The sequence below is a fragment of the Habropoda laboriosa genome, unplaced genomic scaffold (genome assembly GCF_001263275.1).
Source record: "Habropoda laboriosa isolate 0110345459 unplaced genomic scaffold, ASM126327v1 scaffold786, whole genome shotgun sequence".
NCBI classification, from domain to species: Eukaryota; Metazoa; Arthropoda; class Insecta; order Hymenoptera; family Apidae; genus Habropoda; species Habropoda laboriosa.
The window spans coordinates 385,888-407,107 of NW_017100969.1; the positions used below are offsets into that span (position 1 = coordinate 385,888).

The window sequence follows — 21,220 nt, forward strand, 5'->3', positions numbered from 1 at the left end:
GTATTACATTCCATAGAGTCGGCCTACCGTTTAACTGCCAGTTGGAGAATTGACCTGCCGTTTGACTGACACTTGTAGAATCGGCCGTACATTTGACTGACACTTGTAGAATCGGCCGTACATTTGACTGACACTTGTAGAATCGGCCCTAGATTTAACTGACACTTGTAGAATCGGTCCTACATTAAACGCCAGACAGTGAACGTGTTAATAAGTAAATGTTGTTCAAATTATATCGTGTTTGATATCATTTTCATCAGAAAAATCTCACCAACATGTTAAAAAAAATTTCAGATGAAAAAAAGTAAAATTAAAGAAATTATATTTTTCTATTACGAATTGTCGAGCCGTGAAATCTCGTAAAAGAAACCGAGTGGTGTAGCGTTACACGCTTGACTGACAGCGAGCGAGATAACATTGGCGCAGCAATGACCCAGCCTAGGCGTAGGACCATCTATGTGGTCAATTGTAGAATCCAAACTTACTGACTCTTGTAGAGAATTTACTGTAATCATTGGTGAAGAAATTGAAATGTATGTGAACTATTGTAACAAAACTCGTATCAATCGCTCGGCGCAAGGCATAAGTGACTCCACTAAAAAAGCCAGAATTGATCGGTAAGAAGAAAAAACAGCTGAACAGCATTTGTTTCAAGAAGAGGAAGGTTCCCGCTATGGTTCTGGACTAGCAGATTAATAATATATAAAGTTATCCCTATGTAAATTGCGCTCAAAACTTTAAACGCGTTTTTCTCGAAACCATGTTTTCTGAAATGGTTGCCACGATCTGGCAAAAACTACTTGACCAATCGAAATCAAATTTTGCACATGTCTTCAGAACATGTGTGGCTATGGTCGGTAGTAGAATTATGCCAAAATACATATTTTTCTGATTTACAGAGCCTCTGAAAGACGAAAAAATGTCGAAAAAATCGATACTTCATATTCAAAGTGCCGCCATTTTTTTTTAATATTCAATATTTTTATTTTATTCTACTATCGACCATAGCGACCTGCATTCTAAATAAGAATCAATTGGATTTTTTTAATTCAGATAAGCAGAACGGCTCAAATCATGGCAACCATCAACGTACTTTTTTTGTTCATGCCTGTGTTTGACGTATTCCACAGCTGCCATGTTTAATTACTTTTCAACAAAAAAATTTGTAATCATTCTTCAAGGACAAATAAATACATAAGAATGAAGCTCATGTTAATAACTGTTACTGAAATTCTATAATAAATTAGCAAAAAAGGCCTAGAAAAGCGGCTGTTTATATAGAGTTCCATTTTTTAGGTCTTCTTTGAGATTTTTTTACAAAGGAACCATAAGACTTTTTAGCATCGATCTTTTGCACATATATTTGTTCATGTTTTAAGGATATTCGCTTATAGAACATTCATCATTGTTTCAAAGTGATAATAATCCAAATTGATTGAATTATAAGTTATTTAGAGACCAAAACAAAGAGTCCAGAAAGATTCTTGATTAGTATGAGTATGGCTATGGTGTGAACCAGGATAAAAAAAATATTGAAAATTAAATAAATAGGGGCAGTTTGAAGTTTGAATGTCGATTTTTTCCATTTTTGTTCGTATTTTGTGAGTTATAATTTAAGGGGATTAGGAATTTTTTGATTTTTCTGGTTGCTGCGATAACGCCACATTTACTGAACATGCGTGCATAATTTAGAGTCAATCTTTCTGCACCCCTAACATTGACAGTTCCTTTCACCCATTCACCGTGGATTTCGGCACGTAAAACAAAATGTGTCAAATACTTTTTTGAAAATTTCGTCACATATAAGATTCATCAGAATCGGAGATTAACATTTGAAAATTCTCCTTCGTTAGTAACAAAAGGGTTAAATCCTAACTTTAAAACTTTGAATGTTGCATTATATTAACAGATAAGAGAACTAATTTCCAACTACAAGAATATAGGTAATATAAAATTAGCAATAAGGCAACAATGGTAGGCGTACCCGTCATTCGTAGGTCAATCAGTTTCTGCCAAAATTGAGATTTGTTGTTATAATACAGCCGTTCAATACTCAAAGGGAGCTCCCGCTAAGCGGGATAAATATTTGGCATTTCGCCGAAAGCCGTTCTCTTTTCTCTTTCTCTCACTTTTAAATTCGGTCAACAGAATCAACCGATCGAGACCGGAGAGTAGAACAGTTCTGTGGTTTTTCGATGCCGCTTGTTTCCCTCGAATTGCCTTTCAGTCAGCCAATAACTTTTCTTTCTTCCCGCTGAAAACGACTGCCGAATTCGGATTTTCTGCCACAAGAGAGTGCACAAACAGCTTTGCCACCGGTTCAGCTCTTCTTTCAATAATTCAGCCGTTTATTTCGATAGTGGTGTAAGTCCATTTTTAAAAACAATCGAGGTTGTGCACGAATTGCACGTAAAACGTATTGTTAACATCTTACCGTGAAATATCATAGATCGAAACATTTTAAAGACATAAAATTATCACCTCTCTACAAAACTTCTATACCCATAACCTCAGCTAAATATAAAGATACGAGTGATTTATTCCCTTATATTCCACCTGTGCACCACAATTATTTCAAAACCTTTCTCATGGTGTCAATGAAGATGTTTCAAATTAATAAATTAAAAACCGTGAATATTTTTTTTATTCTTACGCCCTACCAATGCGGTGAATCAGGATGCGCCAGAGCCTTCGCTGCCACCAGAGGGCTGGGGGTACACAGAAGAAGAGCCCATGCAACCACAACAGACATGGAGATGCCGGCACCTACCAAGCCCCGATGGACTGATGAAGAAACGGCCATGCTTGCGAAGGAGGAGGCTCACCTCACGCTCATGGGGGAGAGATTCTTAAACCAAGCGCTGGAGAGGATATTTCACCAGAGAACGCTGGAGGCAATAAAAGGACGAAGGAGAAAACCCGCATATAAAGGGATGGTGCAGCGATTGATCACGGAATTGACAACCGCAAGACCAGCACCAGAGCCTCCTCCTCAAGACACCACCGATGAGAATGACCCAATACTGATTCACTTGACAAACCTCCAGGCGTCGAAAGAGAATAGCTACCAACCAACCGGCCGATCTCCAAGACATAATAGAGCATATAAGGACAAGTGACAAGGTGGAAACTCTGCAATACCTCACAATTTATCTGTGGAAGCTGCGCCAGCCACCGCAAACCCCTAGGAAACAACATCGAGGGACTCCAAATAAACGGTCACGAACACGCAGACAACAGAGACGGCAAGACTACGCCATGGTACAATTACAGTGGCGCCGGAACAGAAAGAGGTGCATGATAAATATACTGGATGGACTGGGAAGGATGGATCAGTCACTCCAAGAAACTATAGAGCCCTTCTGGAAGGAGATGACGAAAGGAGCTTCCAATGCAACACCTCCTATGTCAGAAGAATACACCGCCACCCATACAAGCATATGGGCGCCAATTACAGAAGCGGAAGTAAAGGAGGCTATGTTGCCAAGAAATACAGCAGCAGGACCCGGTGGGTTCTCCGCAAGGCAACCCAGATCCATACCAACAAGCATTCTCTCAAGAATATTTAACATCATTCTGTTCTGCTGCACCTGCGTACCGCGAGAACAGTGTTCCTTCGAAAGATCAGGGATGCTAAAGAACCAGGGGACTTCAGGCCGATCACAATTCCGTCGGTGATGACAACAAGATGCCTACGTAAAATACTGGCCACAAGCTGCAATCCAAGTAGACGATAGGCAAAGAGTCACTGACGGATGCAGGGACAACACCTTCCTACTGGATCTAATCTTGAAGTACCACCACAATCGGTTCACATTCGGAGTCACCGACGGATGCAGGGACAACACCTTCCTACTGGATCTAATCTTGAAGTACCACCACAATCGGTTCAGAGATCCATCCCTGGCATCCCTGGAGGTAAGCAAGAGACCTTCGACTCTGTCTCACACAGAGCGTTGGCAACTATAATGCGCACAGTAGGGTGCCAAAAGGAACTGATAGAATACGTCACCGACACTTACAAAGACTGAATGACTGTTCTGGAAGAAAGCGGATAGAGATCATCAGCACCGATCCTGCCGGAAGAAGGAGTCATGCAAGGAGACCCACTCTCCCCAATCATCTTCAATATGGTGATGGACCAATTATTGAAGAAATTATCACCGGAGATTGGGTGCAGAGTGGGGGGAGATTGTGTCAACGTCGCAGCATTTGCGGACGACTTAATCCTCTTCGCAACAACACCAAGAGGCCTACAGAAATTGATTGACACTGCCACGGAATACCTAGGGAGCTGCAGAATGACTATCGACATTTTGTTAAAACCTGTCTTATAAAAGCGTTTTATACTACGATCCAAGTAAATGTAATTTGAGAAACAATTTTTCACTTAAACATCGTATAATAAAAAAAATGAAATGTTGCTTCGAGCAACGTCACTTTTAAAATATCTCATACAAGGTGTTCCGTGACTACATAGTGGTATAACCGTGAAGGAAGTGATTCTATATAAAAAAGTAAATGGAAAACATAGAATGAAATTTTTCCATAAAAGTCTTAGTTTTCGAGGAAATTGGATTTAAAGATTCGGTACAAGCTCTCACTTCCACTTGTAATTTTATATTGACACAGCGGTAATGTTAAGTTTGGTAAATACATAGTTTATGTAGAAGATAGTGTAAATCTTCTGCATCTTAAAGCGTGAAAGCGCACTTTGAACAATTCGTGCAGTACTGTAAATTTAAGTAAAGGAAATCGTTAGTAAATGTAGTATCAGTACTTAGTATGACATTAGCATCGCGTACAGTACAAACATAAGGCCTTGAGATTAGGACTGTTACTATTGCTCGGATTTACGAATATCTAAGTACGTACACTACCGGCCAAAAGTTTGGAATCACTGTGCATTGCAATTTACACAAAAATTTCCAGAAAAAATTCGGCAGCTTTTGGAATTTTTTATCACTCAAATCAATCGATATGAGACAAATTAATAAACGTAGAGTTGAGACAAAAGTCTATAAAAAATTAGTAGCAGATTCAGTATTGATGAAAACTGAGAGATGATTCCAAACTTTTGGCCGGTAGTGTACATCGGGTACCCGCAAAATTTATATTCGGATATCCGGATATCGAGATACTTGTTTAATTTAGATTCGGTATGTACGTGCTTGATTTAAATTCCGATATTCAAACCAGGAATCGAACGAAACTGTTAACTTTTATAAATAAAAGTTATTTACCGAACTTTTAACTTTTTGATTATTTCTTTTCGGTTTTAAGTTACCTTTGTACATTAACACTTTACCTCTGTTGTAGAAGCTCAGTCGTAACAGTTATTTTGTATTTCATTATTAAAATTTCTGAAGGATCGTATAGGTACTTTTTAACAGATACTTTGGGGTAAAATGTAAAAGTTAGAATAATTTTTTTGATAAACACTGGATGATTGCAAAAGTTCGTACCCGATTTTCATAGGTGGCGAGAACCTCATCGACTTCTGCACAGACGTTTCTTTTAGCATAATGTTACATTCCTATCGAAAGATACACTGCTTGTGTTTTATTTTCAAATAATTGTTCTATTCATTCCATTTCAGTTTCAAATGAAATCTGCTTTTGCACACATCGATTGTGTTTTATTTTCAAATCGGGCACGAACTTTTGCAATCATCCAACATTATTTAAAGAATTGCAAGCAGGATAAGTAGGGAAAAGAAAGCAAGTTGTGATTTCTATATAATTGTTTTATTTTACTAACAATGAGAGGAAAATTGAATAATACAAAGAAGAATTAATTATATGTACGCTCTGAATCACAACTTCTGAACTACTGTTAAGGCTTGCGGTTGATCTTTCGATCGTTCAAGCTTTGCCCTTTTTTGCACGTGTGTGCCGACTAATGGTCTAAGGCTTCGAAGGACCAGTTTCTTGATTGAAACACTAAGTTTTTATTTTATGTTCTATTTTCTACAACTAATTCAAGATATAAATTCTACTGCGAAGTGAGAGGTGTTTCGGTGATTTTTCCTTTTCTAAATCACCAATCGGTTTACTCCGGTGCATCGCAGCCTCCCTCCATTTCGCCCTTAGCGCGTTACCTTAGGTTGGAGTAAACAACGACCGGAGAAATTGTTCGGTGGACGGATGCGTGGGAATCCTGTGGAATCTCCGCTTTTCTAGGCTTTGTTAAAGTCAATGGGCCCATCGACGTTGGCAAAAGTCGCGGGCCACTTTTCTATTTTTCCCTTCGGAGACTCCAGGATTTATGGCAGGGGCTGGTCCTAAGGACTAAGTGTCGCAGGCAACGCAATAAACACTTGTGGTGTTTTGAGAAAGCGATATTTGCCTGCGACGGCGACCACTTGACTCGCTGCCATAAATTCGGCTACAGGACACGTCTTAACAACTACCAAAAAGATTGTCTTGAAATTTGTTTGTTAAAAATACAGTAAGAAAAGCATTATTTCCCAAATTTTCCCACCTCCCTTGCAAATATTTCTATACAAATGGAGCTTCACTGAACTGCTCAGGATTTCAAGGAGAAACCTACGTACCTCATAACGGGAAATCTGCTTGCCACAACTTTATCTTTTTCAAAACTTCATTTTATAACTGATTTTTTGGAACAGAAAAGATAATAGTCAAAAAATTACTGTTATTTCATAACTAATTGGGAATTTTAACAGTTTCATTCGATCTCTGATTTAAATACTCTCTTTATTTGTAATTGAGTATCTGTAAGGGCTAAGGGCACATGTGCGTGAGTGATGCAAAAGACAAGACAAGACAAGACAAATACAAGATCCGGATTTAAATTTAGATTTCGAATTCTAACGTGTAATTGGAGTACTCGAATATCAGGACAGCAAGAGCTCTACTTGAGATAGTTAAATGCACGCGCACTTCACGAATATTTAAATTAACTCGAAAACTAAGCTTCTTGTAATAAAATTTTATTCTATATTTTCGGTTTACTTTTTCGTGTAGAATCACCCTTTTCACGGTTGTACCACTTGTTACGGAAAACTCTGTGTATTCAACGCACAACGATTCTCTTTGAAATATAATCGAAGATAAAGCAACAGAAAAATCTAGTTTGAATATGAATCACAGGTGAAACAAAAACAGATCCAATGGCAGCGTAAGACATATTTTCCACGGTCGTGAAAATATGTAGGTCTCTGTTCCCGCGCGTTTTATAGGAAATCGATGATATAAAACTTCCGAGGCGTTAAGCACGATTCTCGTTCGCCCAGAAGCCACTCGATTTCAAACGTTCGTTAGTTATTCTAAGTTTAAGAGCTCTCGACTAAAAATTTCATCACCTTTAAGTTTCGATTTACTTGCAAGTTTCTTCGACGTCCTTCATCTCAGGCTTCATTAAACATCTTTATTTAGAAACCTTCTTCTGTTTTTACCTTCCTCTTTCCTTGTTCCTCTTTCGTTAGTATTAACATTTGCAAGCACCAATTTACACTCTCTTCATCTTTCGGAATATGTATTACCGCCTTATGTCAATCAATTGCTTGTCCTTATGTCATTTGAAGCTCCACCCTGACTATAATTATGAAATGAAAATAATGAAATTCGGTGTGCTTATCGCGAAACATTCAAGGAACAACGTATATTTTTTTCAGATTTTTGAAAACGTGAGTAGGGGTTCGTTTTTGCAAAACAAAAATTTATTTACAATTTTCATATTGGAAAAGGGCGCGTGCAACAAAATTAGAAATATACTTAGAAAGTTCCATCTTTTGCGATGCGAATGAAAATCAAAATTTTCTCTGTAAGTGTAATAGTTTCAGAGATAAAAATTCGTTTACACAGTTCATGTTTGGCTAATTTTCGCACTTTTTCGCGATTCTCAGTATTTTATAATTTGTTAATAACTTTGAAGCTAGCAAAATGATGACATAAACTCATCATTATTTCACATAAACTACAACATATTACAGTTTCATCAAAATCGGAAGACACGCTGCCAGAAAATGATCGATTTGGCGTGGAATGCCTCGAGTACAACAATATCTATTATAACCTTCGTAGACAGTTTAAAGATCTTTTTCTCAAAATACATGATTCTCGTTGTATATACAGGTACTCATAATAAACAGAACGTAGACGTTAGATTTTACTAAAATCTCTACTTTTATCTCCCAGTAAAATGCAAATTTAAGTAATAGTTCCTAACATTTCAAAATATTCTGAATTTAATTCTATTCGTTAAATTATAGTAAAAAGTGTCCCGTTAACATATACAAAAATCAAAGAAACGTTTTATTTACCATCAGTCACATCTTACATCTTTATATTTCGAAACAACTTGAAATCTTTCGTGTATCATCGTACCATAAAAATATAATGTGAGTTTCAGTAATGTGAAAATATAGGAAAGTACTTGCTAAATGAAATACAAGTATATGTAGATGGCAGATACGCAAACATTTTTCACCCGGAATTGTCTCTGCAATTACACACATGAAAGTGATTAATTAATTTTACATAACAGTCAAGTAGTGTGCACTTGTACAACAGCACTATGGAGTAAAGATGAAGCTTCTAACTTGTCCCTCGCAGCAAACAGTTGCAAGAAGGCAGATATTTCAACCCCACTACCCTACTGTTCAACGCTGTTTTCGCTTGAGGAGAAGTTCCGGTGTAGGTTGATATTAAACAGTACCTAAATACTAACTTTAACTTCCAAATGACTTACATGCAATGAAGTCTTATTATGAAGGAAATCTCAGGAGATATATTTTTTAGGATTTATAGAAGTGAAAACTAAACATTTTTTTTTTCGTCATTTCCGAAGAATAAAAATAATTTTCTGCACTTTAACACTAGAACTACCGACAAAAAGACGAAACTATTTCTACCAAAATCAGTCAAAATGACTGGTCTTTAAAAAATACGTAATATTAGAATATTTTTATATTTATTGACTTATTAGTTTCTTACAAAAGAAATTCCACGTTATTTAGTACATTTTTGGTTTTATTAACCCATTTGGGACCATGATTCATAAATGAGGTTTGCTAGTTTTTACATTAACTTCTCGTGATTCCATCCCTGGTTTTACATTTTCAGCGGCATTTTTAGTAGCAAGTTCATCTGCTAGTTGAAACATAAAATCTTTTCTGGATATCTTTTCACCTGCTATTTCCTTAACTTAAAATGTTAAAAAGTACTTGAAATAGCCATCTTCTTGATGCTGTATATTTCTATATTTCTTTGCCATTTGGTCTGCATTGTCTACACCTTTACTCTTATTATAAAATTCAACTGTTTCAGGTAAGCGCTTTGTCGTGTACTCACGTCGGTTTGAGTTATGTTTCAAACTTGGATCACGAGAGAAAAATCGGACTGTTTTCTAACGAGGTCTGAAGCGATCCCGGAATACCCTTTCTCCAACGTTATAATATAAACGACTTGATTATGCGTTCAGCGCTCGGACTGACTCAATACTTGGTTGTTTAACGTTCAGAATGATACTGATTCGAAATTCAGAGGAAGTCACGCATCTCAGCTACTGAGGGCGGAGTTTAATTTTGGAAGTGAAAAATGGGAGAAATAAGAACATTAAGTATTGGTCGTAGGGTGTGGTGGTGGGAAGTGGTGGTAGAAGGTGGTGGTAGAAGGATGAGGTGTCGGGGTTTTGGGGAATTCCGAAAAAAAGGAGATAGGACATGAGAGAAGGAAGACACTAGTTCAGTAATTGGAAAATCGGGACAATGGTTAATAAACTGAGTTCTGGTGGTGAAATTACCGAGGGTACGCGCTTAATAACGGCCCCGGCTAATCCTATGGGTCGCGGATTCTTCAGGCCCGTCTTACAATTTCCTTAAGCTATAAAAATAAAAGGAGAAAGGCTCGATGCGAAAATAAACAAAAAAAATGTTCGGTACGGAACAGATATTGAAATGTAAATGAATAAAATGACAAGCTAAACGATTAAACCAAGAATCGCAAATTTTGCAGAAATATAAATATATTAATAATTTTACTACCAAGTAAAAAAAATGTCGATATTGAAGTGTAAACGATTAAAATAAGAAATTCCAAAGAAAAATATATCAATAATTCTACGACAAAAGAAAAGTCAACAATAAGTAAAAAAGAAAAAGAAAATGTGGATAAAACGAAGCTCTGTCGCGAGTATAATTCACTTTCGTCACGTTTGCCCTAGAGTTTGTATCGTCAATACGGCTCGATACGCTGGAAAGCAACGAGTTGGTACGGAACACGCTTGTTACTGTTATCAATTCTGACGGATTTATTTTTCCAACTCAATAAAAAAACCTTTTTTCTTCGGTTTGCTTTTGTAAATTGTAAGAACACACCCATTTGATTTACAAAGTAATGATGAAAAACGAGCCATATTATTCTTCTTTGCTTTACAAATTTTTGGTACTTCCCTTTTGTTTCCGCGTGTAGTGCCAACGAATGTGGTGTTTTTTGAATAGTAATTTAGATGCCAGCAGTAAGTTCGTAAAAAAGATGTCAGTTGTTATGGTTCTTCCCTTCGTAGTAAACGGTTCGATAAGTTTGAGTACGACAAATTCACGTAGAGGTTGTAAAAACGCGTGAGAAGTTGTACAAAACGAGAAAAGTGGTTAACTTGGATTCGGTAAACAAATTGCAGGATCCTCTTACACTTTGACTGGTGCTGGTATAAGTAGCCACGATACAAAATTATTTCGATTTTGAATGAAACAAAAAAAAAAACAAAATTCATAATACTCTTTCTTTAGTGATTGCTGCAAAAGTCATGACATCATTTTGGAAAAAACTGTAACATGAAGTAGGAATTTTAAAATGAAATAGTGAAACCACTCATTTCGACTGGTTGGTAGTTCTAGTGTTAAAAAAATGACTCGCAAAGTCCAAAAATTTCTGACTGCGATAAAAGAAAGCATGTCATTACAGATCGACAGCCACCGTTTCCGCGCCTCGAAAGTCGGCCACGTGGCTCATCTGTTCCTATTGTTGTTCATGGAAGAGTAAGTGCGACAGATTTACCGAATCGCTCTTAACCGATTAACAGCGAATGTCACGTCGCGCTCTCTTGTGAGTGTTCAAAAAGCTTGCGTTCGCGACTGTTACCCGCCAAATTAATCTTAGGTAACTAATCCAAATTTGTTTTGCTCGTAACGTTAGCAAAACATAGAGTGCGTCACGAAACGATTGACGACTTGTTTTAAAATAACTCGAGTGTTCGATCGCGACTCGAAATGTACGTGATGTCTCCTCGAACGGCTGGAGAGAGTGTCTTGTTCACACGAGAGAATCTTTGCGAATGTGTTGTGTCTCCTCGAACGGCTGGAGATCTAATGGTGTTCGCTCGATAGAACCTTTTCTCAATCTCTCGCTCGATTCCCGAATTTTTCTGGAGTCCGCAGTGACTCCCCCGCCAAGTGCAAGATGGCACGCTGATTGGTTTTTCACGTACGCACAAATTACCAATCAACGTGCCCCTTGAGTGTCACCCACCCTTCCATTGCGCCCTTAGCGCGCTTTTCCTTGGAAGGAGTGGGACCCTACCTACGGGTGCATGGAATCTTCGCTATCCTTCGGTGACGCGTCGGAAATTCCCGCCAGGTCAACACTCGGCCGGTTTATGACACGTCTTCGGTTATTGAGGACGCGGAAAAGTCGAAATTCTAAAGGCATTGTTCTGTAAGAAATTACTTATTTTTTCGCGGAGCTACGGAGCGTCTTTGTTCTGAAAAATAACCTTCTAATGCGAGCGTGCCATAAACCCGGTCAACGAAAACCCCACGCGTTCCGTACCTGCGCGACGGAACAGCGAAAGTATCAAAATTTCTCCTCCGTCTCCCACTTCCTGACCTTAAGTTCCGCCTCAAGTATCATGCTTGCTTGGTCGACCTTTACCTCAGCCTACGGGCTATATTTCCTTTACAAACGCCTACTTTAAACTCCATAACTAACAAGGGGTGGCGACGTGAGACCAATAGCGCCCTTACCTTTTACCGGATCACTGGACGTTGTCTACGGAAGACTTCGCTTGGTCACAAGGAAGTTCACTCTTGGACCCTCTTTTTACTGGTTCAAGTTAATTCTCCTACTATGGTTACCAATTTACGTAACGAACACTAATATCACCGCAGCTGATGTCAGCGTTTCCGTCGCGATTACTCTTATCAGTATTTTGTTTCTCTCGAAAGATCCATTCGTTCCGCGAGACAGCACGTAGGCTTCCTTGCTTGATTTATTGTTCCAAACAGTACTGATAAAACTCCGCCGTGTTCGAGATGCGATTTGTGCCAACGTACCACTGTTACTTCCGCCAATTCGTCGATGATAAAACCTTTGTTGTGAAACAGCTCCCTGCATACATTACACTAGACCTTCAATCTTTCATCCGTCAGCCTGGAGGATCTTTGTCAGACTGCCTTCTCGGAGCAGAATCGCTACTGAAACCAGCTGTGTTATGTAGAGAAAGTTTCAAATTTACGAAGAAGGTATGTCTACTTTACGCTAATCTGAAATTTTTCGAACCGTGATATCTGCAAAACATCCTGGATACAAAAATTTGAGGGGCTATGCTCAGTCAGGAAGTGGAATTTGTTTTGAAGAAACCTGTGAACTTTTTACGATATAACTTGGACTGTTTGAAAGACTATATTTTCAAGCAGCTATCGTCATTTTTTCATTAAAAAACATTAACAATTGTCAAAAGTATGATCTCTTTTCTGAATGTCCCTTTTTTAAAAGCGTTTTGCGGTGATCACAGCTGCTCGTATCTGGATTACTTAACATCAATAATTCGGACCAACTTGGTTTTTATATTAAATTATCTAGTCTTTGAACGAAGCACGTTTGAAAAAATTGATTTGCAACAAAATGGCAGCCGCTCAAACTCAAGGTATCAGTGTGCAGTATAAAAAACGCTTGATTTTCGTCAATTAAAAAAAAAACTAGCCATCGAAACAAAAAATCCTTCGTTCAACGACTACTTTTCTATCCCTACATCTCTGTCTCTGTCCCTACAAAATTTGAAATTAATCGATACAGTGATTTTTGAAATATTTTAGTTACCGATTTGGAAAATGTGCTTCAGAGAAAAGTTTCATGTTGAGTATACACGCGAATAAAGTGTTAATTTTTCAGCTTCGTAGATTTTAAACGAATCAACTTGAAACTGCCTAAGATGAAAGATGATATGACTAAAGAAAATGTGAAAACCCAAAAAGTGAATTTTTCAAAATTTCTAAGTGAGCGTACCCCCTTAAATGGATACTTTTTAAGTAAGCATTTCTACGTATCCCTAGTGTATATAATACATACTTGGTGGGTGAGCTATAGCGAGGTCGTAAATCACGACGTCAAGCGAAAATATCGATTGATCTAGCCACATGTCTTACAGAAGCCCTCCAAATCTCAAGTCACAAGTGTCTAGCGAAAGACGTGAACTTTCTGACAGTCCCCGCATCTATCATTCACCCGCACCTATCTTTTCTTCCTGCTTTTATTACTATTTTAACCACTTAACGCTATGTGGTCTTGTCTGACACGTGTTCAACTAATCGTCCGATAAATGTAATTTTGTTTAATTATTTTCATTCGTTTTCCATATTTCGTTATCATCTTTATTATGGCAGTAACGTGAGTTACAGCATGATAAATAACGGCGAACTTATTTCTACACGTCTAGGAAATAATTAAAAAATAAATAAAATTGGTCGTGTAAGAAATGCGAGATTCCGGCGGCGAAGTGATGGCCTAGACTTTATAACCCCGGACATTGTATACTAATATGGATTAAGCTTTATTAGAATCACTGTATATATAAATAAACTCTAACGAAATTTAACTTAAATTGATCGAGGTGAAATTACACCCTAATTACCCTGACAGAGGTGTAATTTAACCTTTAAATGTTTTAGTAATTAATAGACGGATTTAACTAAATAAATAAATTCACTTGATTTATAGTGATTAATTTTGTAATTTAATTTAAAATTTATTAATTAATCTTGGGATCTCGACTTAACCCCGGAGACCCCAAGAGTAATATAAATTACTTAATTTGTATTTTAATTGATTAATAGAAATTTAGCCAGCTCTCAAATAGTTACTGCGATCGATTTGGGGTTATTAATAGACGGATTCAACTAAATAAACAAATCCACTTGATTTATTAGGAAGAGAAAGCGCGCGGGTACCTGAGGGTCCCATAAACTAAGCCCTTTTCCCCGGAAAGTCGAACGAGGGGGCTCCAATGATTTTTCGGAGCAACGCGGAATACGACGCGGAGAGGACACTCTGGAAATAGACGGACACCGGTGCACTTAGCAGTCGCTTAGAACTATAGTTTAATACATTTTTGGATACCACCCTATCCTGTGTTAAATTCATTTAAGTTGTGATTACAGTCGTTTACGGCACATCAAGTAGAGAATAATATGAGCGTTAAGGGATTAAATATACTGTAACGAAAGTACCGATACCGAGTTGTCTTTGTACGGCCCTGAACGAGACTCGAGCTCCTTATCTCACCTAAACAGATGTTTTAGCGATTGGATTTTATGTTCTTCCACGCCTGTCTGATTTCACGATCTCACAGTAACTCTTCCTCCAAGTACATATACTTAAGGAGTTTTTGTAACAATAAGCCGAACATACAACGCAAAACCCAGCAAATTACGATCTCGCAAGCAACACTATTCTTTACATAGTCAAATATATTTAGAAAAATCTTACCGTGTAGTTATCACTGACGTAGATAATTTAATGGAACTTCCTTTGAGCACTTCTATTCTATTTTTCTTCCTACCGTTCTTAATTTCCTTCTAACACTGTCGGATTACCCTTCAACAGTCCGTTGAAGAGCCAAATGCGCCGGTAATTGAACCGTCCCGGGAACAACTTTATTGACGGTTACTTTGAGACGCAAAGTGTACGTTCAGGCTGTTATTCAACTGTGGCCGACAACGTAATAAATTGAAAGTTACGCAACTGGAGAACAGTGAAATGGTCTCGCGTTCGCCTTGACTCTGTTTATTCTATCGTTTCCCATTTCAATTACGTTTCCCGGTAAATACTTACGTCTGGCGAAATCACCGCCACGTTCTCCTCGCGTAGCTGCTGTGGAAAGAAAATTCATAACGGCATGAGAGATACCTTTAATAATTCTTAATAATTCACTCCGCGTGTAAGGAATACAAATTACAGGTATTGCATGCTGGTAACGGCGGGCAATGCGTTTCACGTCTCGGAATAAAAAACGGTGTCATGCTGTATTCTGATAATGCTTAAAACCGTTGCGATAAGATTGAATCGTGGTAGAACTATATGAGCCTGGTTTTCCGTCGCGCTTCTCTCTTCTTATACTCTGTTCAAAATGAGAGTAACCTCGCTTCGCGCATGGGACGTGCCTAAGGCAGGGCTAGAACCACTAGAACGTCCAAACTTAACCACCTGCTGTCCGGCAAACCTAAAGTGAACCCTTTTATTAACTCCGAATGTGAACTGAAATTATCAAATCGACTCGACGGAATTCATTTTTAAGGATTGATATACCTGCGTATTAAATTCGCATTCGTATAAAGATTCGAATTAAATCAGCACAGTGAAACAAAGAACTTTTACACATTCGCAACAATCACAGAAACAAGTAGAACGTGTGACACTGACTGCAGCACGGAACAGAACGCTCTGAGCGAAGAAAAAGTGTGAGGGAGGGTGAGGAAAGATATTAACGACTCTGCTAAAATCGGGATGTACGCGTCTATACTGATACAATGGACAGCAATGCTTCTGTTTTTCTATAAGCGATTTTCAAATATTGCGTTCGCGTCTGACGAGAGGCAGGCAACTTGCAAGCCGGCTATTCTCATCAACACACGCTTCACGTATTCAGGAAATCAACTCGCTCTGACAGTGAGCCACGAAGAAACAGCAGCAAAAAGAAAAAAAAACAAATATATTACAACTAAACAAAAATTATAAATTATCTCCACGGACTGTGTGAGCATAACCAAAGTCCTAAACAATACGTTCAGTAACTCCAACAAGAATGTGGACATTAACATCATCTGGATCCCCTCTCATCAAGGGATACAAGGTAACGAAAGAGCAGACGCAATAACAAGAGAAGCTGCATCCCTCACCCCTATTGATCCAATGCTTCCAATTCCAAGACATGATTAAATCAAGCATATAAAGAAGATCATAAAAGAAGATTGGAACAACGCTTGGTCCGCTACTAAAAGTACAAGAATCCACAGTACAGTTCAACACTTCTACCAACACATTCCATTCGATAATATGAGCAGAAGTGAAAAGATTGTAATGTCCCGCCTGCGGACGGGACACACCAAAACAACTCACCAATATCTAATCGAAAAAACAGAACCACCCTACTGCAGCCTATGCCGAAGCCGACTAACAAGCACCCACATACTCTACCGAATCGCATAGACAGAGGTATAAAATAAAACTCGATACAGTCCTAACCTCACCAGACCACATGAAAAACACGATGAAATACCTTATAGAAATAAACACGTTCAGCAAAATTTAACCAATTCAAGCCATCGTCGTTGCTAATGACCTGGTAGTCGACGCGGTGTAAAACTCCGAGGAAGAGTAAGAAGAAAAATTATAACATTAGCGATGTTCGCAATATTTTTAGCGTGCTACAGCACGGTAGCATGTATCGAGTAGCCGCCCCTGTTTGATCATGTTCTAAGACATTGTAAACAAGCGAACGAATTTTCCAATTCTATTTGACTACAGTAATAGATTGCACACTTGAAATTTCTTAAAATAGGATATGAACTCTGTGCTTATAAATTCTACGTTATTATAACGGTATGATATGTTTATATCTACTCACAAGGGAACTTCGGTAACCCGAAATGTCCGACATTTTTTAAACTTTGTGGGTTTCTAGGGGACCTCGGGAGAAGTATCGGGCGATTTCTTTTTTGGCTCAATTGTGGTTCTTCGGGGTGAAAACAGCCCTTGAATGAAGATAAGTGTTACCCTATTTCCCTGTATATCTTCAAAACTATAGTAGATATAAAAAATGTTTATAATAAAAATTAAATGGCTTTTTATGCCTTATAAGACTGTGTTATTAAATTAATAAAAATTCTTTTTTTAAATAAAAAATCTTCCACTACCGTTGTGAAAAATCATTCTATCATATCGAAAAATATGTCAAATAAATGCAGATAAATATGTTAATCTTATCGGATAATGTGATATTTAAATAATTTTAATTGATACGTGCTTTGTGTGCTGTCTTCGTCGCGCTTGGAACGATGCGTTATCAGGTACCAAGTATGTGTGCGAATCTTTGGTATTTTTTTTTTTTAATCTTTTTTTTAGTATTTTAGTATTTATGTGCATTTATTTGACATATTTTTCGATACGATAGAAAATCAAAAATTTTTCACAACAACGATAGTGGAAGATTGTTTATTTAAAAAAAGAATTTTTATTAATTTAATAGCGCAGTCTTATAAGACATAAAAAGCCATTAAATTTTTATTATAAACATTTTTTTATATCTACTATAGTTTTAACGATATACAGGGAAATAGGGTAGCACTTATCTTCATTCAAGGGCTGTTTTCACAGAACCGAAATTGGGCCAAGAAACAATTGCCCGATATTTCTCTGAGGTCCCCTACAAACTCACAAAGTTTAAAAAAAATCGGACATTTCGGGTTATCGAAGTTCCCTTGTCAGAGAAATACAAAGTGCATTTTAACGACGTTGATCGATCTTTTGCCATTAGGAAAAGTAGTTCGTAGATAAAGAGTGACAAATTTAACGAACAACAGATTTCAATTGTATCCTAATATGTTCTACGCGGGCAAGGTTTGTGTGTAATAAAAATTTTGTAAAAATATCACAATGAGAAATTTTATGATTAGGTGGATGTCCCGCTCTGCCATGAGACCGGCCGAGGGCGACACATCGGACTGCATCCTGGTGGTTGGCATATCTCGACCGAAGATGGCCGCCGCTTTTCTCACGGTCGTTCTCCTCTCTCTCTTTCTGACCTTCCACATTCTCTACGATAGCGCAATCTACAGCTTGCACGCGGCCTCAGCCGTTGAGGGCCGTACCGTTGAACTGGTCTCGCAAGTCCACGCCACACCGCCATTGCTTTTCTCCAGCAAGGTGCACTTCCCGCGCACTAGTCGGCATTTACCTCAAGCAATCATTATCGGGGTGCGGAAGTGCGGCACCAGAGCGCTACTCGAGATGCTCTTCCTTCACCCGCAGATCCAGAAAGCTGCTGGCGAAGTACATTTCTTCGATCGCGACGATAATTACGGGAAAGGCCTCGAGTGGTATCGGCGGAAGATGCCTTATTCGTTCAGGGGCCAGATCACCATTGAGAAGAGTCCCAGTTATTTCGTCACACCTGAGGTGAGTGCTCGACTAGAATCACTTCATTTTTCAACGATTTTCAACTTACATTTCGGCAGATTGCTGTAGAATGTGGAACAATTCGTTCTGCATGCTATTAGGTCATCTCGTAAGCGTATACAGCACATATGGGCAACCTCCGGCCCTAATCTATTTCAGCGAAGTTTGTCTGATTCATGGTGGGAGAAAACATGGTGTGTTCTACTAACTCGCATCAAACTGACGTCACATGACTTGCGCAAAACACACCATGTTTTCTCCCACCAAGGTCTCTTTCTCACTTGACTCGAAGACAGAATGATAATTTGGCCCCCGAACTAGGAAAGGCTGTCTATGCCTGCTATAGAATATGGAACAATTCGTTCTGCATGCTATATAGGTCATCTGATAAGCATATACAGGGTGTTTCAGCTGAAGGAGGCCACCTAAATATTTTCTTTGTTTTCAACGACGTGAAAAATGTTTGTCGTACAATTTGAATGGTTTCGAAAGAGGAATAACATGGAAGACAATTTTTTTTAGTTTCTTCAAGGTCATTGGTATTTTTTTATCCAAGAAACGTGTATTTTTTCTATTGCATCTTGCAGCGGTTGAAAAAGTACATTTGAGTATGCCTGAATCATGACCTTCAGATGATTTTGAACACCAAAAATGTGATGAAATTGTAAGACAATGTTAGGATGTGCCACACAGTGGCACACAGCCGAAACAACGCATTTTTGGGAGACGTGCAACCACCCTCAACACGTTTTCATCGCACACCTCCTGGCTTCGTGTAGCCGTAGATGCCTCCATCCCAGATGAGCCCGCATTTGTAGGAACCTAGGGAAAAATATTGAGCGACCCAACGGGAATCGAACCCGGGACCTTCGCCTTACCAAGCCGAGGCTTTGCGCGCTACGTCAACCACTCCCTCTCTATTCTCCCTTGTCGGTTTCCTATTTGGGTATGGAGGCCCCGATACTACATATGTAATCTATTATTTAGCATCCCCACACTGCTAATGATGATTTACCATTTCGTTGTTTCAGGTACCTGAAAGAATTCGCGCGATGAACGCCAGCGTAAAGCTACTGTTGATAGTGCGGGAGCCGGTAACTAGAGCGATATCCGACTACACGCAACTGCGAACACACGCAGCGACCGCATCAACGCTGACAAATGAAACACCGCGAAGTGTGCAACAGCAACAACAGCAGGCGGGGCGGAGCTTCGAGGAGCTGGTGATTCGACCAGACGGCAGCATCAATGAGTCGTACAGGCCAGTCGCAATCTCTCTCTATCATACTTACATGCATAGGTGGCTAGAAGTGTTCTCCAGGGAGCAGATCCTCATAGTGAACGGGGATCAGCTGATCGAGGATCCAGTACCCCAGTTACGTAGAATCGAGAACTTCCTCGGGCTGGAGCCGCGAATCGGCAGACATAATTTCTACTTCAATCATACGAAAGGCTTCTACTGCCTGCGTAATGAAACTTCGGAGAAGTGTCTAAAAGAGAGCAAAGGCAGAAGACATCCACGAGTTAACCCGGCAATAGTCACCAAGCTTAGGAGGTTCTTTAACGAACACAACCAACGATTCTACGAGCTTGTAGGAGAAGATCTCGGCTGGCCTGAGGAATAATCGTAGAGAAGTGGTCGATACCCACGTATCACCCGGTGCGAATATCACGTGCAGCCACGAGGGGTCGTTGACTCAAATGCCTTCAGTTTTCTCGAAAAGAATTCTTTTTCGAATACGTTCGTTACTATTGCTACTAGCTGTCACTGCGAATTTTTACAATTTACGTTAATCGAATTTAACAAGAATGGAAATCACGGAGGTTCAGACCTTGGACATGGGTCAAATCCTAATCGGAAAACTCGGCTGGCTCGAGATAACTTTTTAGCAAAATGAACACGAACAAGGTTCCTGTGCTTGACATGATTAAAGGAAGCTTATAATTGCTACGAAGTACCTCGAAAAAAAACTCAATTCACGAAGATTACGTGAGAAACTTCCTTGTCAAGATTAGCAGAAATATCGTCCAGGGGGCACATTAAGTAGCATGGCTGTTGCAAAAAAAAAAGAAGAAAGAAAAGAAGAACAACATTGAGAAATATAACGACGAATTAAACTTCGTGATTCGAATTCATCAAGACATAAATTCGAGTTGAAAATTTAGTAGAAAAGTAGTCAACAGTTGTTTTTGATTGAAAAAAAAAAAAAAATGACATATTCGCAACTGTGCAATCTGGAAATGCATCGTTGTGAAGAGATTCATCGTTATCTTGGTGAATATTACGAGATCATTTGGGAACAAAATGCTTCATCTGCAACTGACACTCCCCGTTGAGAAGAGAATCAAAGCTGATCTGGATGAGTACCTTTTATATTTTACTGATTAGCTGTAAAACCAGAAACGCGTAACAGATCGATAATAGGGTAGAATTGAATAATTCACAAGCCGTCAATGTGCTCGAACACTTTTCACCGGTAACAAACATCCGTAAGAATCTCCCAAAAAAACATAATCTCGCAACGAGACAAGTTACCTTCTAATTTAAGTGTTTCGCTGGTAATTTTAGTAGAATTTCCGGCCAAGAGTTATTACGTTACATTCTCACTTAAAAGGAAAAAAACTCTGAAACAGGTTTTCCTTCATCAAAGCTACGTAATTTGAATGCCTGATTAGCTGTTCGTTAACAGCGCGCGAAGAAATAAAACAAGTTTCTTTGGCAGAGTATGAAAGAGTGGCGCAACGAGCCCCCTTAAAAAGTATAACAATTCTGCAACCTGTCTAGAAAGCACGCTCGAACACGCAAA

General features: G+C 38.8%; 1 protein-coding gene across 1 annotated transcript in view; it reads left to right on the forward strand.

Moving 5' to 3' along the window:
• The window catches only part of LOC108577700 (heparan sulfate glucosamine 3-O-sulfotransferase 5), a 35,579-nt gene extending 15,541 nt beyond the window's left edge, over positions 1–20,038 (forward strand). The window contains exons 2-3 of the mRNA XM_017940890.1: positions 17,912–18,413; positions 19,445–20,038. Coding sequence (XP_017796379.1) covers positions 17,912–18,413; positions 19,445–20,038 — 1,096 coding nt within the window. The remainder of the gene's footprint in view (positions 1–17,911; positions 18,414–19,444) is intronic.
• The last annotated feature ends 1,182 nt before the right edge of the window (positions 20,039–21,220 follow it).